The sequence below is a fragment of the Carya illinoinensis genome, chromosome 9 (assembly GCF_018687715.1).
Source record: "Carya illinoinensis cultivar Pawnee chromosome 9, C.illinoinensisPawnee_v1, whole genome shotgun sequence".
Classification (NCBI taxonomy): Eukaryota; Viridiplantae; Streptophyta; class Magnoliopsida; order Fagales; family Juglandaceae; genus Carya; species Carya illinoinensis.
In genome coordinates this window covers 3,013,141-3,036,199 of record NC_056760.1, presented here as the reverse complement: position 1 = coordinate 3,036,199, position 23,059 = coordinate 3,013,141, and the positions used below count along the sequence as shown (strand labels likewise).

The 23,059-nt window shown below is 40.1% G+C and overlaps 3 protein-coding genes across 4 annotated transcripts; 2 read left to right on the top strand and 1 right to left on the bottom strand.

The window, feature by feature from the left end:
* The first annotated feature begins 87 nt into the window (after window positions 1-87).
* On the top strand, window positions 88-4,468 carry LOC122276055 (probable protein phosphatase 2C 68). Its single transcript, XM_043085494.1, has 4 exons — window positions 88-925; window positions 2,319-2,683; window positions 3,554-3,790; window positions 3,889-4,468. Exons 1-4 carry the CDS (start codon window positions 619-621, stop codon window positions 4,135-4,137), a joined length of 1,158 nt encoding a protein of 385 aa, XP_042941428.1. The 5' UTR covers window positions 88-618; the 3' UTR covers window positions 4,138-4,468.
* Window positions 4,469-6,041: 1,573 nt separating this feature from the next.
* LOC122277635 (actin-like) lies at window positions 6,042-9,269 on the bottom strand. Its single transcript, XM_043087714.1, has 5 exons — window positions 9,127-9,269; window positions 8,310-8,379; window positions 7,803-8,196; window positions 6,705-7,318; window positions 6,042-6,415 (listed from the first exon to the last, which is right to left on the bottom strand). Exons 2-5 carry the CDS (start codon window positions 8,367-8,369, stop codon window positions 6,350-6,352), a joined length of 1,134 nt encoding a protein of 377 aa, XP_042943648.1. The 5' UTR covers window positions 8,370-8,379; window positions 9,127-9,269; the 3' UTR covers window positions 6,042-6,349.
* Window positions 9,270-11,923: 2,654 nt separating this feature from the next.
* LOC122277555 (nudix hydrolase 23, chloroplastic) lies at window positions 11,924-22,779 on the top strand. Of its 2 annotated transcripts, none has more exons than XM_043087573.1 (9): window positions 11,924-12,590; window positions 19,196-19,327; window positions 20,035-20,111; window positions 20,293-20,428; window positions 20,518-20,661; window positions 20,762-20,820; window positions 21,466-21,533; window positions 21,700-21,734; window positions 22,357-22,779. In XM_043087573.1, exons 1-7 carry the CDS (start codon window positions 12,318-12,320, stop codon window positions 21,524-21,526), a joined length of 882 nt encoding a protein of 293 aa, XP_042943507.1. In that variant the 5' UTR covers window positions 11,924-12,317; the 3' UTR covers window positions 21,527-21,533; window positions 21,700-21,734; window positions 22,357-22,779. The 2 variants fall into 2 exon arrangements, with proteins under 2 accessions (XP_042943507.1, XP_042943508.1); XM_043087574.1 differs by having other exon boundaries at window positions 11,934-12,590; window positions 20,521-20,661.
* The last annotated feature ends 280 nt before the right edge of the window (window positions 22,780-23,059 follow it).

The window sequence follows — 23,059 nt, the reverse complement described above, 5'->3', positions numbered from 1 at the left end:
TAGGACCAAAAGGTGTAATGAAATACTCCCTTTTGGCTGTTGTTAACAAACGGATTTTCCCAAGAAAAAATAATATATGCTAATTAGCATCACTCCTCACGCGGTTTTTGTCAACTTTCCCTTCTCCTCCACCCCCACCTATCATTTCCTCTTACTATTTCCTTTCCCCTCTCTGTAAAACCCCTCTCTCTCTCTAGCCGGAAACCAGAATTTCCCACTTTTTCCTCTCTCACAAAGACACCCTGCACACGCAGATTCCTTCTTCCATTACCACACGCACTCTTTCTCTTCACTCTGATCCCCAGCCCGACCTCTTTCCTCTCCCGTGCAACCCATCATCACATTTTCTTCACCCTCTTTCATCATATTTGTTATATTTGATTTCACTGCCTCTCTCTCTCTCTCTACTTTGATCCATCATTCACTCTTCAGTAACCTCTTTCCTTAATTTAAAGAAGAAAAAAGGGGGAGATACATATATACTGGGTCTCTCTCTCGCATCTTCCTAAAATTTCTTACTTTTTGCTACACAAAGTCACACCCTTCTGGTTCTTCTGCAAAGCGATTTGTTTTTTCACTTCTGAATTCTCCGCGCCTTGCTGGTGAGGGAAATGAGGGATGTTCTCGTGGCTGGCAAGGATGGCGTCGGCGTGTTGGAAGCCAGTAAGGCGGTATGCCCGTATGAACAAGGATGATATTAATGACGTTGATTCTATGCTCGGTGACTCGCTCCTCTGGTGTCGGGACCTCGAGAAGCACTCCTTAGGCGAGTTCTCCTTCGCCGTGGTCCAGGCCAATGAGGTCATCGAGGATCATAGCCAGGTTGAGACCGGCCAAAACGCCACTTTTGTCGGCGTTTACGACGGCCATGGCGGCCCCGAAGCGTCTCGCTTTATCCGCGACCATCTTTTTCTACATCTAGTCAGTGAGTCTTTGAGTTGCTCCTGAGTTTCATTCTTTTGTTTGGTTTATTGGTCTGTTTCGGTGACAATATATCTTTGCTCTCTTCTTATGTTGGGTGGTATGTTGGTAATTTGAGTAAGTTATTTAGCCTTGAACTAATTTGCAGGATGAATCTTCATGTTTGTTATTTTATATATTCTAATTTTTGTTGGCAGATCAATGAATTTTCCTATTGGGGTAAATGGTTTTGGTAGTAATTTTTATTAAAGCTAATGTATCTAGTTTACGGCGAATTTGTTGTGTTTGTTTGTCTTCCTGCTTGGTGTGTGATTCATGGTGGTCGAGTTTGTCAAATATTGGGTTTCGTTGTATCAATGGTGACTGGAGTCGAGTATTTAGGTTTTTGGGGTTTCGTATGATTTGTGCATACATTTTTAATTGGTTTTCCAATTTTGTGAAATTCGGACGATCTAAATTTTGTTGTAGATTTATTTTAGTACATTGAGGGTACTTGGAATTTAATGCTGATAACCCTTGCTGCTTGGTTCACTTGGATAAAATGTAGTTTGATTCAAAAGTTATTGAAAATTCATAAATCACCTATTGATGAATCTGGAAAATAGAGCTGTGATTCCAATACTGAAATCCAACTTCCATGCAAACTAATGCAGTTATAGACTTGGAAAAGTGGGTTGAATGCAGAAAATGATGAATGGAGCAGTTTCCAACCCCTTGTGAACATTTCTCTTTGTTGTTCGGTAAAGAAAAATCTTTTACTGATAAAAAAAGGAATGAAAAGAAAATGGTTAGCAGGCATGTTATTCTATCTTCCCAGACTTTACGAGGGAAAAACTGGCAGTGTGTGTTTTTTTCTCATCCAAGTAATTGGTCTGGCATTTGTGTATCTATGATTCTAGTCAAGAGTTTCAATGTTATTGAGGGCTTTGATTTTTCCTATTTGAAAATCATTGGTTTTCCGAATAACAGGCTGTTTATATTAAGATAGGGTTACACTTAACTCTTGCTATGGGAAAAATAAAATGAAATTTTTGACTTCAAGGAATATGAGGTCTACATCATGCTTTTATATTTGTTTGACTATTGGATCTGGATTTTTTTGGCTTACAAAGTTGTAAGTGCTGGATTTTCATCTTGTTCTTGGTATAGTTGTACTGATGATGGTAATCACTTCTTTCCTCCACCTGGTATTATTTTAAGAAAAAAAAATATGAAGTGGATTTCATGTAAATTTAGTCAGAAGTTATGTCAAAGCAGGCAGTTAGATATGTTCCTATGTTCTTTAGGTTGTATTATTGCTTATTTCTTTCATACTTCATGGGTGTCACCCTTTGTTTGTTTATTGATTTTAGGTAGTTTTGAATCTCAAGTGGTGAATCTGATATTTTGTTCTGCAGGACTTGCTCAAGAAAATGGAACCATGTCTGAAGATGTCCTCCGGAGTGCTTTCTCTGCAACTGAGGATGGGTTCCTTGGTCTTGTTCGTAGGACTTGGGGAATAAAACCACTAATTGCTGCAATTGGTTCTTGTTGCCTGGTTGGGGTGATCTGGAGAGGAACATTATATGTTGCCAATTTGGGTGATTCTCGAGCTGTTATTGGTTCTTTAGGCAGATCTAATAAGATAATTGCTGAGCAATTGACCAGGGATCACAATGCAAGTATGGAGGAAGTTAGACAAGAACTCAGGTCCAGGCATCCAGATGATTCACATGTTGTAGTCATGAAGCAAGGAGTCTGGCGTATCAAAGGCATCATTCAGGTTGGCTCTTACTTTAGTGGTTACCTTCTTCTGTGATTTCTTTTTGCTCCAAATAGTGTACGTTCCCAATTGTTTTTGAAGATATGTTCTTGAAAAGATTCCCGTTTCTCTAAAGTGATTGCACTTCCGAGTTTTTTAAGTCATTAGATATGTTTTTGTACCTAAATACATTCATATGCTCCATTGGACACGTGTATGTGCTTGTGGATGAACATTCACACAAACCCCCACAGAATTAAGACTTTTTATTGACTGGGGAACAAGGCCTCATCACGGGGCACTCATGGTATATCTTTCATCTCTGGTGATGCAGTTTTATGGAAACCTTTGGCACTCAAGTCATTAGTTCAAATTGATCGCAAATTGAACAGGCTTACAGAAAAAATCTTCTTACCCAATTATAGTTTTCTGCTTTCCAAGGGTTTTAGAAAGCTTATTGTTAGGTTTGTATTGCTTGCATTAGTCTCTTTTTTTTTAATAAATAATTCATATTATTAATATATTTTCTGAGACATTTGTACATACATGGTAGTTTTTAAGATTTTCTGAATTTGAAGGTTAGTCCAAATGGATGCTGTGGTTATTGGAGCCTTCAACAAATTCAAGATCTTGTGGGAGTAGGTTGATTTTTTTTTTGTGCTCTATAACCTAATTTTAATTGCATGTAAGATTATTATTATTATTATCATCATCTTGTTTAAAATGTCACAGAAGCTATGTGACTTTTTTCTTGAATAGTCAAGTCCATGCATAGGGATATTTGTACCCACTTATGTCTTTGATTAGTCCTCATTTTTGAAATTTTGTGCCTGCTACACTGATCAGCGACAATTACTTTGCTTGTAACTATTTAACTTGCTTTTGTCTCAGGTATCTAGATCTATAGGTGATGCATACTTGAAGAGGCCAGAGTTTTCTCTCGATCCTTCATTTCCGCGATTCCACCTTGCTGAACCTATCCATCGACCTGTGCTGACATCAGAACCATCTGTATGTACAAGAGTTTTACAACCCAATGACAAATTTCTCATATTTGCATCCGATGGACTTTGGGAACACATAACAAATCAGGAAGCTGCTGATATTGTGCATAATAACCCTCGATCTGTATGTTTTTTCTTTTATTGCACCCCTTTCATCATACTTAGCCCTTTTTATTTGAGACGGTAATTTTCCACCCTTTATTTGTTTTCCTGCAATATCAGGGAATCGCAAGGAGACTTCTCAAAGCAGCTTTAAATGCAGCAGCTAGGAAAAGGGAGATGAGATATGATGATCTCAAAAATGTTGAAAAGGGGGTCAGGCGGTTCTTTCACGATGATATTACAGTTGTCGTTATCTTCATAGACCATGATTTGCTGGGTAAGAAAATATCTGTACCAGAGCTGTCGGTAAGAGGCTTCATTGACACGGTTGGTCCATCAAATTTCAATATTCTTCAAGGATTGATGTGAGTGCTTGGTCCATTATCTTAAATAAGTACCAGGCAACTTGAATGGCTCAGTCTGGTACAAGAAGATGGGTTCATAAAGCCTTTTAATTGTTCATTCAACGTTTTTTTCAACTCCATAATCATTTCTTTGAGTCTTCACTTTGTCCTTTCCAAGTTTCTTCTACAAGCGAAGTTGGAACCTGTTTTTCCATAAGATATGCACCCTTTCGATGGTTCTTGTAAGGAAATCTACGGATTTTTTTTCTTTTTGGAGGTTCTTATGTTGGGGGTCTGTATACACTCAGACGTTGTGCAATTATACAGTTTGTTTGAATAAATTTGTTGTTATTGAACATTGCTTTAATTGAATGAGTTTGGTAAATGTAACGTCCAAATGGAAGGTTCAAACCACATGGCTTATACTTTAAAAAAGATTAGTCAATGATACAATTAGAGCCCCTTTTATATAGAGCAAGAACTTCTTCCTCTCAAGTAATATGAGATTTCATAAACCACTTACCTTTATCTTTATCATATGGGATATTGCAATCTACCTACCTTAGGGAGGGAAATCGGAAATTTAAGAGGGGTAGATTGTAATACCTCCATATGATAAGATTGAAGGTAGGTGATGTATGAGATCCCACATTGCTTGAAAATGTGAAGTTTTTGCTCTTTATAAGGTTCCAATTAGATTCTAATTGTATCATTGATTAATTTTTTTAGAGTATAAATAATGTGGTTTGGATCTTCTATTGGGGCGTTATAGTAAATGTTGTACATGTCTTGATGTTAGAGCGAACTAGGATGTCGATTTGCATTTCAAGAAAGGAAAAGTATCCCGAATTAAATTTATTTATTTATTTATTTTGGCTTAGTGATTAAGTAAAATTTTTTAGTGATGTTGTGATTTTTTAAAACAAAAATGTTTAAAAATATCAAAAAATGAATGAAAAAATATCAAAAATCACAAAAACAATACACTTATTCGGTGGGTATTCAGGGGAGAATTCTTCAAGAAATTAATATACTCAAACCTGTTTTGTTTTTACAAACACATAACCGTTAATTAGAACTTATGTCATTCAACTCTAGAGAAAGTTGGTTCTTCGTCTATGACTAGAGATGCCAAAATTTAAAATGAATAATTATATTGCATGCTCGTCCGGTCCTGTCTATTAACTAGAAAATTATTATATTAAAAAAAACCTAGCACTTGTGATGGACAAAAAACCCAGACTCCTTCTCTCGTTTGCAAGTGTTATTTTCCCACTCAACATCTTCAAACCTCGCAAAAAAGTTTCACACGTGAGGCGAGGCGCATCTGAACTCACCGTTTCGAAAGTGACTGCAAAGGCAAAAACATCGAGTGTCGTGTTAGCTCGTGATAACGTTTAAGTACTATTTCCCCAACTACCAAAATATCCTGGCGATGAAGAAACGAAACTAAACAACACTTTCTCAGTCAAATTTTCCCCGTGAGCTCTCTTCTGCTCAAGACTTTTCCCTTAGCAAAGTTTCTATTAAGAACATCTTCGTTCGTTCTTTCAATTCTCTCCTTAAATCTTTCGTCCATATGCAACTCTACCATGTTCATGCCGCTTTGATGCCATGCAGCATGAAGAAACCTACACCAGGTTTGGCGCATGAAATACTAGGATACGTTCATGGTCAATGCTTATGCAAAACAGACGCGAGATACAGGGCCTTCTTCGTATTCGTAGGTGTTTCGCAGATTTGGCATACTGATGAAGAGATGAGTATTCAAGTAGTTGATATGGAAAAAATTAAAGTTCTTGTGTTTGTTGCGGTAGATATCCATCTATGTAGGCTACAACTACGCCAATATTACGACAATATATAAACACCAATCGTTCATTCGAGTTGCAGAAAACAGAGCACATAAAAAAAAGGATGAGACTATAATTAATCAAAATAACCTTAAAATAAATTATAACAAAAAAGAATTTCTGCTTCACCCCAAATCGAATCAGTAACAATACACAACCCTTCTACCACGAAGTAGTTACGAAAAAAATTGAATCTTAAACTTAATTTGCTTGTCTCCATGTTCACCGCTCCAGGATAACAAAAGAAAAAACATAGAGAAACAAACATGAATGGGAAATAGGAAAGAAATAAAAATAGGGAAGTCTGCAACCACTTGATTGGAAGCCTCTCTGTAACCCAAAATGTATCGTATAATGTCTTTGCCCACCTCTTTCTTTGCATGATCAAAAGCATTTCCTGTGAACAATTGATGGCCCAGATTCGTCATACTCTGCCTTTGCAATCCACATCTGCACCAAGAAGAAGGGATTTTTTTTTTCCAGTCAGCAATGCTTGAATTACCATCTAAACAATGTATCTCTTTTTTTCTTTAAAAAGAAAATGACCGTGCGAACGATATAATGCTGGTTAGAAACTTAAATGGGCAACCTTGCTTTTGTTTAAACATCAAAGCCTAATACGTTTTGTATTACTTTATTACCATCAATATAATTTTTTGTTTTGGATTTTTTTTTCATGCATATATGGTCATATTGGTACGCAAAGCAACACACACAGGTGAGCACAAATGCACAGTACCTGTTGGAAGGTGCTGAGAGATGCCAAGATGGAGCCTCCAATCCAGACACTGTACTTCCTCTCTGGTGGTGCCACCACTTTAATTTTCATGCTACTTGGAGCTAATGCTGTAATCTCCTTGCTCATCCTATCAGCAATGCCCGGGAACATGGTGGAACCACCACTGAGGACAATATTGCCATAAAGATCCTTCCTAATATCAACGTCACACTTCATGATAGAATTGTATGTGGTTTCATGGATGCCAGCAGCCTCCATTCCGATCATGGATGGCTGGAAGAGTACTTCAGGACAGCGGAATCTTTCAGCACCGATGGTGATCACCTGCCCATCAGGTAGCTCATAGCTTTTCTCCACTGCTGAGCTGGTCTTTGCTGTCTCAAGCTCTTGTTCATAGTCAAGAGCAATATAGGCTAGCTTCTCCTTCATGTCCCTTACAATTTCCCGCTCAGCAGTAGTGGTGAATGAGTAACCACGCTCGGTCAAGATTTTCATAAGGGCATCTGTGAGATCACGGCCTGCCAAGTCCAACCGCAGGATGGCATGTGGGAGGGCATAGCCCTCATAGATAGGAACTGTGTGACTCACACCATCCCCTGAGTCCAGAACAATACCTAAAAGACAACAAGCACAATGCAAAATATATGAACACATGGTATCACTTACAGTGCAAGTGATCATCTCTATGAACTAAGAGTTCTTGAAGGGCACTCTCACTTGGTTCCCCAAAATTTCTTTGTAGACACACATTTGATTGATTTGTGTAAAAGTAATATAACCTCACCCAGCTACTGGCTGAGTAAAAAGCCAGAAGAGCAACTTCTGACATAGAAATGCTGATGATCAGAAATTATGCCCCAACATTGTGAATCGTGATGAATACAACTTGTTTCTCAAATCAATTCCAGGAACATGTTTCACGTCATGAAGGGCAAACTCTTGTGTGTTTTGAATTTATCAGACATTAGAATCTAATGAAATACATGATAATGTATTGCCTGTACCAAGAGTTTCTTGAGACTTTGTTTCTAAACTTTCAGTGTCATGTATCAAATCAAACAAATTAACAGAACATATGAATAATTGATAATTACTCACCGGTTGTACGACCGCTGGCATAAAGGGAAAGGACGGCCTGAATGGCAACATACATTGCTGGAGTATTGAAGGTCTCAAACATAATCTGAGTCATTTTCTCACGATTGGCCTTGGGGTTGAGAGGCGCCTCTGTGAGGAGAACTGGATGCTCTTCTGGAGCCACACGAAGCTCATTGTAGAAGGTGTGATGCCAGATCTTCTCCATGTCATCCCAATTGCTAACAATCCCATGCTCAATTGGGTATTTCAAAGTCAGAATACCTCTCTTAGACTGGGCCTCATCCCCGACATAGGCATCCTTTTGGCCCATACCAACCATCACACCAGTGTGACGTGGGCGACCTACAATACTAGGGAACACGGCTCTTGGAGCATCATCTCCAGCAAATCCAGCCTGAAAAGATCAGATCCGTCAATGCAATTAGAATCTAGGTCTGAAACTAGACAGAAACCAAAACCGAACCAGAACAAAAATGGTGAACACTACGGTAGATATTGGATTAGTACCTTGACCATCCCAGTTCCATTATCACAGACAAGAGGCTGAATATCCTCAGTTTCTGCCATTTCCTATTGCCTGTTCCATAAAAACCCGACCATTACAAATCATAACTATGCATAGCACAGCATATCGCGAGCAATTTGATTCACCATCTTATGACATCCATATCATTCAACCCAAGCAAAATGCATGCAAAGGTTTGATGCCAATTCATGGTAAAAGCCAGTTTCTCTAATCCTTGACTCTCAAATTCTCAATTCAAAACAATATATATATATATATATATATATATATATATATATATTTATATATGTATGTATGCCATTTCGACAACATAAGCCTATCCATTGCTCAGCCATTATAACTTAATTATACCAGAAAGCAACCGCTCTCGCACGCATATTTGAAAGTATACAAGGACATCTACAATCTTTACAACTGCCAATTTGCGAAAAAGAAAAAACTTAACCTATGATCTAAAATTTACTAGCTAACAATGGTAACTGTTGCATAATGTAAACAACTTTTCGATACGATCAAAGCATCTGCGAAAATCAGAACATTGAGAGGAAGACAACAAAACCCACCATGGATCCAACACATGCATATTAATCTACGAAGTGCATTTCCATTCACCCATGATCTGAATCTAGCCATCACTTCTTAGTTAAATTAATAAACAAACAATGCAGCAACATTGTCAAGAATCATGCACAAAAATAGATCACAAAAGCAGAGTATCTGGAACATCAAACGATCGTCACTCGTTAGCATTCTCTGCGAACATTCGAAAATGTTAATCAGATAAGAGAAAGCATGCACCTTTGAGATGAAATTCTCTCCTTTTGTTTTGGTCTCTTTCTGCGTCTCTCCGTTCAAGGGACTGTTGTTTTGAGAGGCTCAGGTACCCGCCCTCTTGTTTAAAAACGAGTAAAGCTCGTGCAAATGAAATTCAGCTTAAATGAACCTCAAATGCACTATCGCAAGATCCTGGCCATTGTTTTGGAATATCTGATCGGACGGACCCCATTACGAGTCACGTTCGTAGTGGAAACAGCTGGCTCTCTTTAGGTTGCTTTGTGAAGACGGATATACCCACCTGGCATTTGTTGAAATGGCCCCCCAGTCCCTACGTCTGACCAAAGGGCAAATCAGTAAAGCATGTGCCTAAAGAGTAAAAACTTTTGAACCGTCTGTTTCTTTGACATTTTTTTTTAACCAGTTTTTTTTTTTTACATTTTATGTAGTTTGCCTAACTGATGGTTTTTGTATTTTTTTTATTGTAAAATATCATGATAGAAAAATTATTTATCTAAATATTAATTTATAATAATATAAATTTTTTAATTTAATGAATTATTACAGCAGAAGTTGAAAATGGGGCGGCAAATTCACAAATAATTAGAAAGCTATACGATACATTCATAGTAAATTCCACAAATACCACTCGCATTCGTGAGATTATACATTTGGGATACAGTCGGTAAATGATACAAAGAAAAGGATAGATCCGTCCAGGTGGTGGGCCCTCGCCGAAAAGTTGATTGTTATTATTATTTATTTTTTGGCTGGCTTTTTAGCGTAAAAGGAAGGGCAGGGCTAACTTGGGTGCGCGTAATGATACAGATGTCGTTCGGGTTGCAACAAACGGAGCAAATGCCAATTCGGCATTCCGTTTCCAACCGTCCAGAGTTCATGTCGGGCGTGTTTGTTCAGGACCCCAGGTGCAGTAATATGCACTGACATATGTCCATTCCAGCCGGCCTTTCGACGCCTATATCGCTTAATCGTTGACCGATAGAACCGGTCAATTATTTAACGGTGCACCCGCGTGGAGTCATAACGTGTCATGCATAACTGCCAAGAAGCATGCAACGTGGTCACCCATAGAATCCTGTTTAAATTAAATTTACCCATTAATATATAATAACAAAGCTTAGCATTGTTATCAAGAAAATTATTATTTTCATCAAAAATTAAATAAATACTATAATATTGTGGAAATTCCGTGCATTTTCCCTATATTAACTATAAAGAGGTTTACTTCAAAAAAATTAAAAATTAAAATATTATATATGGATACCTATATGCAATTCACAATATGAAAAGAAAAGGTTAAAAAATAAAGGGTCTTGTCGACCTGTAAGATAGCGTGCTTGCATAATCTTATGACCTACCACTATTTTTCTAGGTTGCACGATCACAACTTGAGATATCTTCTACTTAATTTCCAAGTTGGGAATTAGCACATGATTTATTAATAGGTAATACTATGTATAATTTTAGATATGCAAGTCTTCCACAAGTTCATTTTGAAAACACTAGAATTTACTATTAAAAAGTAGATTTTTTTCATTTATGTCTTAGATAGATTTGTCCAATTTTTTCGAATAAAAATATACAAAATAATGCTACATACAGTCGTGTAGTACGTAAGTGACATGTAGTCTTTTTGAAAAAGAGTAAACTTTAACGCTTGCACACTCATAACTGTAATGATCATTTATCTAAGATCAAACCATTATTCGTTCTAAAATCTAATTAAACTTCAAATTCATCAATATCACAATTTTTTTTATGCCCGATGATTTAAGGCCGATTGAAATGGTGGCTAGCTGGTTTCACACATTCACATGCGTATGATCTCTTCCAACATATTGACATGGATCCTACATGTCAATATGTTGTAACAGTACTAAAAAAAGAAAAGAAAAAAGAAGACAATTTTATAGAAAGTAGTAGTACTGCATGAGTTGGCCAGCCGGCTTTAACTAATTAGAATTGAAAGGGCTAAACCATAATGATTAAGAGAACAATAAAACATGGGATCTAGTTGGAACGTACATCTTTAGCTGGTTCGATTGTGAGAATATTTCCCTTTTGGCTCGCTCGTGCTTATCACATCAACTAATTTGGTCCCGCACGAACTCAAAAAAGGCAACTTTCTTTCTTAGTATGGTCGGCTAGTTTGGTTATATGCACGATTTACTTTAATTCTTATCTACGAGTTGCTTAGGAAATTAATGTCATTAATGCCTGTTGGCTGCATATATATATATATATATATGTTGATGTACTCGACGACCAAGAAATTGGGCATAACTGAGATTCATAACACTCTATTTTAATAATGAGCTGAGACTCAAAAGTTGTTGTTGTTGTAATGCATTTTCTCCAATTATATTACCTCCCGTTTTGGTTTGAATATTGTACGTACGTAGAGATCAGTATGCGTTCGGAGGTTGGTGCGTAAGCTTTATTTCATTTGGGTTGTTTGGGCTAAACTTACCGGCCCACATTAAGCAATCCAATTTCGGGTTGTCATCTGTTGGGCTTTCGGTTCCAATATTCCAGATGGTAGCGGCCCGCTGGACCACTTACAAGACTATTATCAGGCCTAATCTGCTGCAAACATTTGATATAGGTTTCAACATCATCTCTTACAGACTTGCGGCATTGTAATCAATATTTTTTGTAATTTCAATTTTTGAAGAAAGAAATTCGTAAAATTAATTTTCCAGCAATTTCATTGACCAATTAAATTATAATGTATAGGCGCCGATTATGTATGCTGAAGTGGAAGGACTTGATTGGGTGACGAGGGTTACTTAAATCAGAGGGGATGAATCAAATAGCGTAGAACACAAAACTGGACCCAAGAACACGAGAGAATTAGGTGTCAAGATCAGATCAAATCATTATTTCTCATCCAATTTTGTATTTTCAGAGATCGCAGCCTTTCAAGCAAGCATTCAGACAGAGAACCAGTCCGTACAAACACACACTGGACACAATCACTCGTCCGGAGTTGTGTGAGTTAACACGGGATTTCATTTCCTCTGAATTATCAATTTATCATCAATTTTATGTGGAGCATCGGTTTAGGAATTAGGAGTCTCGTATACCACTATCCAAACCCAGCATCGTTCTCAACTTTCCAAATTTTTTTTCTTCTCTCTCTGTTCTATTTTTCGGTTCAATCTTTGGAGAAATTTCTGGGGAGATAGAATAATATGCTCAAAGCTACACAGATACTGGGTTCTTGTGCGTCAGGGTTAGTTTCGAAACCCCGTTGCAGTGGCGGGCTCTCCTTCATTTCCGTCTCCGCTAAACCATTATCGTATTCTTCATCTTCAAGAAGAGCAACCAGCACAAATTCTTCGTTCTTGCCCAAATTTCCAGCTCGCGGGACTCGTTGTCTGCGGCCATTTCATCTGCCCTCAACTCGTTCCGAATCAAACCCAGACGGCGGTTCCGCTTCATCGGTCGCAGTTCAGCATTCAGCAGTGAGTTTTTCTGGTAGCACGTTTCTTTCTATTTGATGGGCTAGATTGAGTTTTTGTTGTCTCCGTGCTCGTTAATTTGATTGGCTTTGAGTTTTATCGGGAATGCGAAATATTTGGTTGGAGAGATTGAGTATCATTATGATTCTTTTTGTTGATGTACAAGATCAGTTTCTTTCGTTTTTCTGTTTCCACTGTCTAGTATTTTGATGCGATAATTGTTGGTCTTTTTTTTTCGATTTCTCTATAAAGAGAAAGAAGGATTGGTGATGAAGTCGAATATTCGTGTTTAAGTTATATGGTTTTGTCTCATTTTGATAGCATGAAATTGTATGGGGAGTAAAAATCTCATGCCTGTAGAAAAAGGCGGCTCCCACGGTCTTGATCTCTCCTTAACTTGGATAGAGGGAGATGGAGTTAAGAATTGAAATTCTTTTGCTCGTTGGTTGGAACTTTTCTGGTTAGTTTCTCGATGGCGTAGTCTTCAATATGTCTGATGATTGCGGGTGTGTTTCTATGTGTGAGTTTTTCCTTTTTACTTTTAAACTTAGGACAGAGTTCTGTGGCCAAACTATCTAAATTTTCAGTTTTTCTTCTTTGACACATCATCTACAGAAATATTAAGCTTTCTTTCTTTTCTTGATAAGTAAAAAGAGATATATTAGAACATGAAAAGAGCAAGGCCCGAGTACACAGGGGGTATACAGAGAGCCTTGCTATAGGCTAAGAGCTGCGAAGAGCAGCGTAAAGTTCAATAAAAGAAGTGCCATTCATTACAATAGAGGATGCCCATAGAACTAAAGTGTGATAAAAAAAATCCCTAAAGCCTTCTGGAGATCGCTCATTGTCCTCAAAACAGCGACTGTTCCTTTCGTTCCATGTGCACCACATTTGGCAAAGTGGCACCATTTTCTAAATATCTGTAATCTGGCCCTTACCCCGGATTCCTCTCCAACAAGCCAAAAGATCAATCACCTTTCTAGGCATTACCCACGCCAAGCCTAGTCTTGTGAAGATGTCATCCCATAGAGCCGTGACAGCTTCACAATGGAGGAGAAGGTGATTTGCTGTTTCACCGTTGTGTTTGCACATAAAACACCAATCTGTTAAGTAGAGGCCACGTCTTCTCAATTTATTAATAGTCAGAATACTCTCATGGGATGCTAGCCATACAAAGAAAGCCACTTTTAAGGGAGCCTTAGTCCTCCAAATGCACTTCCAAGGGAATACAATGGAGGAATGTGCCGAGAGTATCTTGTTAAAGGAATGTACTGAGAAACGCTTATTTCCTGTGGGCGACCAAAGGAGACGATCTTCTCTATCAGCATGTAAAATTGATGCTTGTAACGTGCTGTAAAAATTAGCGATGACTCCCAATTCCCAATCTTGTGCTGCTCGAGTGAATCTTACTGACCAGTGGGTGGAGGTAGAAGAACTGTCGAAATTATCAGCAACTGTGGCCTCCTTATCAGACGCAATCCTGTACAAGGAAGGAAAAGTGGTCTTCAAAGCAAACTCGCCACACCAAGAGTCATGCCAGAAGCTAACTTGATTGCCCCTTCCCACCGCAAGTCTGCAATTAGCAAAAAAAGCTTTCCAACCGTTGCGTATGAATTTCCACAAACCTACACCATGAGCCCCTCTTACTTCGTTGGAACACCAACCATCTCGCATGCTTCCATATTTACTATCGATAACTTCTCTCCAAAAGGCGTCTCGTTCCTTGTGGTATCTCCATAGCCATTTGCTAAGTAGTGCTTTGTTGTGAATTCTCAAGTTGCGGAGCCCCAATCCGCCATTGGCTATGGGTGTGCATACTTTTTCCCATTTGATCAAATGGAACTTTTTCACGTCCTCCAAGCTACCCCATAGGAAATCACGGAAGGTTTTTTCCAGTCTATGCGCCACACCTGCAGGCAAGGGGAAAATGGAGAGAAAATATGTGGGAAGGTTGGATAGAGTGCTCTTAATAAGAGTGACTCTACCACCTTTGGATAGGTAAAGTCGTTTCCGACCTGCAAGTTTACGTTCGATTTTCTCGACCACCCCATCCCACATTGTTTTGGATTTATGTGAGGTCCCCAAATGGAGACCTAAATATTTCATAGGTAAGGATGACACCTTGCAGCCCAGCAAACCAGCCAATTCACTTAGATTATTGACCTCTCCGACTTGAACCACTTCAGATTTTGCAAGATTGACCTTGAGTCCGAAGACAACTTCGAAACAGAGCAATAGAGCCCTTAGAGAGCGGATCTGATCAGGATCCGGCTCGCAAAAGATCAATGTATCGTCGGCAAAGAGAAGATGAGAGATTGAGAGATTACTGTGGGTGGAGCCGCCCACTAAGAAACCCGAGATGTGACCACCTTCCACCATTCTATGCAACATTCTGCTTAAGACATCCATCACTAATATGAAAAGAAGAGGTGATAGGGGATCTCTTTGTTGTAGGCCCTGGGAACTATTAAAGAAGCCTTCGGGAGTGCCATTCACTAAAACGGAAAAACGGACGGTTGTGATACAATGTTTTATCCATAGGCACTACCTTTCCCCAAACCCGTACCTGCCAATTATGTGTATCAAAAAGTCCCAGTTAACATGATCAAAAGCTTTCTTCATGTCTAACTTGCACAAGATACCCGGAATGTCGACTTTGACCCGACTTTCCAGACATTCATTAGCAATAAGGATGGAGTCAAGAATTTGCCTCCCTTTCACAAAGGCGTTTTGAGACTTCGATATGATCTTCCCCATAACTGTGCTCATCCGCTGGGCTAACACCTTAGAAATAATTTTGTAAACCCCACTCACCAAGCTAATGGGGCGAAAGTCCTGCACCTCTACCAAGCCTGCCCTTTTCGGAATAAGGGCGATAAAGGAGGCATTGAGACTTTTCTCAAATTTCAAGAAAGCGTGAAATTCGAAAAATACCTTTATAATGTCCTCCTTGACGATGTCCCAACTAGCTTGAAAGAAAGCCATAGTGAAACCGTCGGGGCCTGGGGCTTTGTCTTTTACCATTCCTTTTAAAACTTCGAGTACTTCCTCCTCTTCAAACTGCCTTTCTAACCACGCTGCACTTGATGCATCAATAGAGTCAAAGGTCAATCCATCTACCTTAGGTCACCAGGAATGTTGCTATTTAAGCAGATGATCGTAAAAGTGAACAATGTGTTCCTTGATGGCTGTCCTGTTGGAGATAATCCTCCCATCGGAATGTAGAACCTCAATGGCGTTGCTTCGTCTATGGGAGTTGGCGACACGATGGAAGAATTTAGTGCACTTGTCCCCTTCTTTCAACCAAAGGGCTCATGATTTTTGTCTCCAGGATATCTCCTCCATAAGCGTGATTTTTTCCAGTTCAGCTTTCACCCTCGTTTTCCTTTCCTTCTCCTCTGCCGTGAGGGCCGAAGTCACTTCTTTATCCTCGAAAAGCTGTAATTCCTGAAAAAAAGTATATCTTTGTTCATTTAGTTTCCCAAAGGTTTCCATATTCCATGGTCTCAGATCATTTTTCAAGGCTTTAAGTTTTCCGGCTAAAACAAAACTGGGGGTGCCCGATATCTGATAGGAGGACCACCAAGCTCTAAATTTGTCCATAAAACCCTCCACCTTCAACCACATATTCTCGAATTTGAAATATCTCTGCCTCTCTTGAATACCTCCACAGTCCAACAAAAGTGGAAAATGATCTGAGCAAAGTCTGGGGAGGCGCTTCTGACAAAGAGTGGGGAAATGTGTCTCCCAGGAAGGAGAGACAATAAATCTATCTAAACGAGACCATGCCCTCCCATTTGACCAAGTATAGTTGCCCCCCCCCCCCCCCCCCACCCAAGGGGAAGATCAATCAAGTCTAGCTCGAAGATTAGGGCTGAAAAATCAGCCATGACTGATCCCGAGTTGGAGTCCCCCGACCTTTCACTTGAGAACCGAGTGATGTCGAAATCGCCTCCAATGCACCAAGGACCCTCCCTCCAGCTACACAAACACGCAATCTCGTCCCAAAGGAGCCTCCTGCTATTATCATTATTCGGACCATAAACACCTGCAAAGCCCCACCCGAACCCGTCTTCCAAAGATTTAAAGGAACATGCAACCACGAACTCGCCAATGGATTCTTGCACCAAATCAACAACTCTCTTATCCCACATCACAATAATGCCCCCTAATGCGCCCTTGGAGGGCAAGCTGGTCCATCCTGCATAAGCGCAATTCCACAAACTTCTGATAATTTTCCTGTCTACATACTTCAACTTAGTCTCCTGTAAGCAAAGGATGTCCGCCTTCCAATCCCGGATTAGGTTCTTCACTCTAAGGCGTTTGTTCGGGTTGTTTAAACCCCGAACATTCCATGAAAGGATCTTGGGCTTCATGGATCACCTAAGTTCGCCCTATCAATAAATCTTTCCCTGCTAGTGCTTCCTTCTCGACCATAATTTACAGAGCATGAGAGTCTCTTTAATTCCCTCTCCCTTTTGCTGGTGGATCGGAGGTTGGGAGACTACTCTGCTGCAATGGCTGTGAACAGTGCTGTCAGTTGATCCTCAAAGCCGGTGCAAGAAATCCCCGCACATAGCCGAATGTCTTCTACCTTCTTCAACACCCAATCTGTTTGTGGGTCAGACCATAGAAGTGCTGGGGGCAACGAGCAAAGTGGACTGGAATCATCCCCTTCGTTGTCCATAACAGTGAAAGGAACCAAAGAACTTGATCCAAGCTCTACCACTTCTTCTTCCTCCTCTTCAGAACCATGATTTGCCTCTTCTTCAAGAGTATAAAAGACCCTGGAAGTAAACTCTGAAGTTCCCACCAAGGAAGAGGCTGCGCAGGTTGCTGGGAAGGGGTGGTCCTCATCTCGTGGGGATAGATTGCCATCGAAAAAAAACCCAGAAGACTCCAAGGGGCAGATCGGGATTATCTGTGCTAGCGTCGGGCTCTCAGAGGCTTGAGGAACGACTGAGACGTCGTTTTCCTCCTCAGGTGACTCTGCCGAGGTCGTAACTGCCGCTGTCATGACCTTATACCGTGCGTCGACTGCGCCGTTAGGTACGCCAGAGTCCGTCAGCCGTTTCTGTGATGCCGGCGTGGTTGCCGGCAAGGGTGCCGGCGGAGTGTGGTTGATGGTGCTGGAAAAAGGGTCTCGGGACCAAGACGAGGAAGGCCCGTGTGATGAAAGCTGCCGGGTCATGGGCTCGATCCGGGTGGGGGATCCAGCCTGAGAAGGGGCTCGAGACCGTGGGCTTAAAGCCCGAGACCGTGGGCTCGAAGCCCGTGTGAGGGGGGGCTGAAGGCTTTCCTGCCGGGTTTCAGACTCAACTCGAATGGGGGGGTCGGCCTGAGAAGAGGCCCGAGACCGTGGGCTTAAGGCCTGAGGCCGTGGGCTCGAAGCCCGTGTGAGGGGGGGGTTGAGGGTTCAGTACCTTCAGTGGGCACTGAGGCTTGGGCCCAGAGCCTGTCAACGGCCCGAGTGGCCGAGTGCTTATTAAGGCCTTGAACTTTCATATTTCTCTGCACCTACAGAGTCCTTCCTTCCCATATTGGGAAAACGGTCTTCTGGAACTAACTGGAGTGAGGTAGACGTGAACCCCTTACCCCGTCCCATCACCATGCCGAGTCCCATATCAACTTTATTCATCAAAATGACAATTTCTTGGAGTACACCCGTAAGTTTGGCTTTTACATCCCAAAACACCCCTTCTATTTCACCTAACTTAGTACCATTGTCAGAAATCCCCTCCAAGTCCACTGGGCAAAAACCAGGCTTGTCTCCCAACGTTTCCATGGCAGACCTGCACTCTGCTGCTACACCAGACAAGACCGCGGCATAGGAAACCGGCGGCATGGCAGACGACCTGAAACCGAGCTCCCCAACCTGTCTTGGAGCCTCACATTCGACCACCTTTTTGAGATTATAAGCGAACCCCTCCCATCCACAGCTCTTGAGCCCTCGGGGATGATCAGAGAGCCTCTTCTTCTCCCATTGATGAACTCCTTCAGATGGAGGTAGCAGCCCCTAGCATTTCTGAGTAGATGAAGCGTGAGAAACCCATTACTGACCCTCATTTTCCTGAAGAAATTCTCACGCCACCTGGTCTCGGTGGCTTCCACCACCATTTTCACCACCCATGAAGCCGCTACCTCGTTGACTAATAGATAAATAGCCATGCGTCTGCTTTTCTCAAGAATACGAAACAATTTGCACCCACCTTTGAGAAAGCAAAAGTTTTGGACTCCACTGAAAATTGCCTAACATTGTCCATCGCAGAGAAACAGGGGAGAAAGAGAGATGGGGAGAGAAGAAAGGGTGAGATGGTGAGGAAATATGGGGGGTGGAGGAAGAGAGATCAGCTCCGGCGAGGGGCGCCGGAGTGAAGGTAGGTTGCATGCATGGGAAGTGTACGGAGAGAAAATATTTATCCCAGATATTTCAATCAAACAATTGCAGAATAGAATACAATATTAAGCTTTCTATGAAAGCTGTACCGTAAAAGTTTTCAAAATATGAAAAACCAAAATCTCAAATTTTTCTCGCAATATGTCTATTAAATTCCCTTTTAGATAGTTATTCTCTACCATTTCTCATTCTATTTGTTTGAATTATGCAGGGAAATGTTCGCAAGATCAACTTCTGTCAGTGGTGTGGTGGCCCAACAAAGCATGAGATACCTGATGGAGAGGAGAAGATGAGAGCTATCTGCACAGTTTGTGGGAAAATTGCCTATCAGAACCCAAAAATGGTAATACTCTACGAGTATGGTTTGTATGGGGATGGAATTTTCTTTTGATTTGCGCAAGTCAAAATCTAGAAATAAACAGAATAAACAGGTTAGGGTGGCAGCCCCCTCACCCACCCTGCACCCCCACTGCACCCCTCCACCTTGCATCCTCATCATATGGGGTGGAGGTGAGGTTTCCTCTCCCCACACTGCGTCTGCATCACCTCCATAACACAGGGTAGATGGGGAACCCTCTCCTCTCCACCCCGTGCCCTCCCATAGGACCAGGGGAGGGGTCCCCCTTTCATCCCACACTTCCATAATGCAGGGTAGATGGAGCCCTCTCCTCCACCCCATACCCACGTGTTGATCACTACTTGGTTGCATGCTGTGTGTCTCTATGACGAGGTAAGTTGCTTACCTGGCAATGCTTTTTTCTTTTTTGGAATTAAGGTATTATTTCATGAAAATCCAGGGTCTAATTTTCTATTTTTCCTTAATGTCAGTATAACTGATGTGAAAAAAAAGATCACTGGTAGTTGAGTTTGAAATTGGAATAAGAACTGCTTAAGTATGCATGGAATTTTTGGTTGGCAAAGTTTAGCTGCTAATGCACTTGTCATCTGTTTGGCATTATTTTTATTTGTGCTACAAATGCAAAAACTAAATTACCTTATTCTCAATACGGGTTCATTTTGCTTAATAAATGGTCAAATCGATACTTGTAGGTCGTGGGCTGCCTCATTGAGCATGACAATAAGGTCCTACTTTGCAAGCGGAAGATTCAACCATCTTATGGTCTTTGGTATTTATGTAAACATATTTTTTCTTCTTCTTCACAATCATTTCCTGAATGAAAGAAAAAAATATGCAAAACACAATTGGGGGGCCCTGGCACTTTTATTTTTTGGTTCTGATGAAGGTTGCTTCAAGTATTGTTTTTAATTCACCATAAGCTTAATGTGGTGATTGGGTTTTTTTAATAGGACTCTTCCAGCTGGTTACATGGAAATTGGGGAGTCTGGTGCAGAAGGGGCAATCAGGGAAACCTGGGAAGAAGCAAATGCTGAAGTGGAAGTGCTTTCTCCTTTTGCCCAACTGGATATTCCTCTTATTGGCCAAGTGAGAGAGAAACTTTTTTCTCTACTTCATTTTTATTTTCTGTCCACTAGCTGAACATGCTTGCATAATTCATTATGCCTGGTTTTTAGCAGACTTACATAATCTTCTTAGCGAAGCTCAAGAAACTGCAGTTCTCACCAGGTCCAGAATCATCCGAATGCCAGCTTTTTGCCCTTGATGATATACCTTTTAATTCCTTGGCATTTTCATCGATGTTTGTAACCTTGAATTTGGTATGGATCAGTTTTGAACCATAAAACTGTATCATTGTTGTCAGATTCCTTATAGACACGAATCCTATGTCATGGGTTCACATTCATCTTTTGGCTGCAGTATATTCAAGATGTCAAGACTGGAAAGCCAAAGTTCCACTATGGTACAATCAACAAGAGGTACATTAATCTTCTAGTGGGGAGACGTACACTAGATTTTGGGAAATTATTAACTCTCATACCTTGACTGCATAATATGTGGTCCCAAAGATGATGAAGGGGGAAAAAAGTATTGTCACAATGTTTTATGTTTGGTGAAGTGAAACATAAAATGCAACTCATTTATGTGCTTTTAGATCATGCCTATGCTGATTATTATCATGGCATTTTCTTTGTTTAAAATCAAGTTTAAGGCTCTCCCTATCCATTTTTGGTTTCACTTCTCTCTGCCTTTGGCAGCTGATTGTGCAGAGCAGAAACGTTACATTGTTGAAGTAAAGATTTCACGCTCCCTGAAACAGCTCTAGTCATATCCATAAGGGTTAGGAGCAGAGCTGTTTTGGTTGCTTCCTTAGTCCTTATAAATAGGTTGTACAATCAGCTTCTTATAGTGGCAATGGAAATAATCTAGTATCTGTAATATATCATTTCTTCCTACACACCAACCACTAAAATAGTTTAAACTAATGTATGTGAATTCAGGTCAAGGTCTTGAATGATGTTTGATATATTTTACCTGATTGCTGATCACATTTTTTCCAACCTCTTCCCTCTCTCCCGAGTTATTTTACTGGAATATGATTCTTTGCTAATGGATGTTCTCAGGCCTGGCACAAGTCCTTCCGATATTCATGCCTTTACTCTTGATTATCATCTTCAGTGCTGACAAGATGGTGAGCCCCTTGTGATTTCATGAAGTGGAAAAACAAATGAACATAAAATATTCGACAGCTGGATTTGAAATGCTTTTAGTTTCTAGACATTGCTTCCTGTATGTGATGACTGATGTTTGAGGTCATTAACTAATGCATCAATGTGTTCTTTCTGATGAATTTGCAGGTGGGGCCTGAAGAGAGTTTTTCGCAAATAACAAGGTAACAAAAAATTATGATACATTGCGCTTTCCTACTGAAAATATAATATTTATTTTTTCAAGGTTCTCTCTAAACTATTCGAGTGATACACCATTATATGACGGTCTCAACATCTTGTCAAAAATTATTTTTTAACATTACCTACTTAGCCAGTGTTCATAGAAAAAAGAAAAATGCTTTGGTCACAAAGGAATTTCACACAAGTATGACTTGATGTGGTATGTCAAATTATAAGGTTACTTTATTGTAAAGTAGATTTAATGCATCACATGAAATCATGTCAGTTTGTGAATTAACTTTTGTGAAATTTCTTTGTAGCTGTAGCACTTTTCTAAAAAAAATGAGAGGAAAAAAAGAATGAACGTGAAAAATTTAAGATTATTGTTTCATTGAGGTTGCATGAGGACCGTCAAGATAAGTTTTAGGTGATGATTGGAATGTTTTACAGCAGCATCAACTGTTATTTTACCTCACTGTGGATATTTCAATTAATATCAGAGTTTATTCAATATGCCTCGCTGTGGAAATTGTTTTTCTTCATTTTATTTTTTTTCTGCAATTCTCCTATAATAAATCTTTCATCTGCCTGTATTTCTATGATTTAATGTTTTGCTGGTTGCAGGATCAGGTAAGTTAGCAGAAAAGATTGCTCCGCCAGGTTAATTGAAAATGGGAACCAAGAGCAATTGAACATATTGATCAAGTTGGGAAATGTTTCTACCAAAAATCCCATAGGGCCGCCACTGTATCTTCGCATACTCTGAAATCCATGCATCTCATCCAAATTCAGAAGCCGACCCAGAAACCCCTTCTACTCTTTGTACCACATCTGTGTCATCTAGGTTGATCTGCCTCACAATTTGAGGTGGTGAAAATTCAGGATATTTCTGAGAGAACGCAAATCTATGTGATTGAGCTGGCTGATTGCCTTGTGTTTCCGTAAAGTTTCAAATTATTATTGGAATAGCCTCTTATGGAAATTCGAAGAGATAATTGGAATATACTCCTTTTCTGGGTAAGTAATGAATGGAATGTTTTGCAGCTTCGTCAAACTGTTATTTTTGTCCTGATATTTTACAAATGAGTCAGTTTTTGTTCTTAGGTGAGTGGATTTGTATTGGGGTCTAGTCGGGTCGCGTTTGACTAAGGATGTCAAATCGTATCAACGGGTTGTGTTCATGTCGTGTCAAGACATGTACATTACACGATACGACACGACCCATTTTATGTTAACACGACTCATTTGGACACGGACACAGTCCGTTTGGACATTAACACGATCCATTTGAACACAAACACAACATGTTAACTTGTTTGACCTTATT

What these genes read in the sequence shown, in the direction of transcription:
- LOC122276055 (XM_043085494.1), top strand. Translation starts at nt 619, where the DNA reads ATGTTCTCGTGGCTGGCAAGGATGGCGTCGGCGTGTTGGAAGCCAGTA. An exon ending in TCTTTTTCTACATCTAGTCA is followed by an intron (nt 926 to 2,318) that starts GTGAGTCTTTGA and finishes TTTGTTCTGCAG; the next exon opens with GACTTGCTCAAGAAAATGGA. An exon ending in GTATCAAAGGCATCATTCAG is followed by an intron (nt 2,684 to 3,553) that starts GTTGGCTCTTAC and finishes CTTTTGTCTCAG; the next exon opens with GTATCTAGATCTATAGGTGA.
- LOC122277555 (XM_043087573.1), top strand. Translation starts at nt 12,318, where the DNA reads ATGCTCAAAGCTACACAGATACTGGGTTCTTGTGCGTCAGGGTTAGTT. An exon ending in TGTTTGTAACCTTGAATTTG is followed by an intron (nt 20,662 to 20,761) that starts GTATGGATCAGT and finishes TTTTGGCTGCAG; the next exon opens with TATATTCAAGATGTCAAGAC. An exon ending in TATGGTACAATCAACAAGAG is followed by an intron (nt 20,821 to 21,465) that starts GTACATTAATCT and finishes GGATGTTCTCAG; the next exon opens with GCCTGGCACAAGTCCTTCCG.
- LOC122277635 (XM_043087714.1), bottom strand. Translation starts at nt 8,369, where the DNA reads ATGGCAGAAACTGAGGATATTCAGCCTCTTGTCTGTGATAATGGAACT. An exon ending in ATGGAACTGGGATGGTCAAG is followed by an intron (nt 8,197 to 8,309) that starts GTACTAATCCAA and finishes TGATCTTTTCAG; the next exon opens with GCTGGATTTGCTGGAGATGA. An exon ending in TGCCAGCGGTCGTACAACCG is followed by an intron (nt 7,319 to 7,802) that starts GTGAGTAATTAT and finishes GTTGTCTTTTAG; the next exon opens with GTATTGTTCTGGACTCAGGG.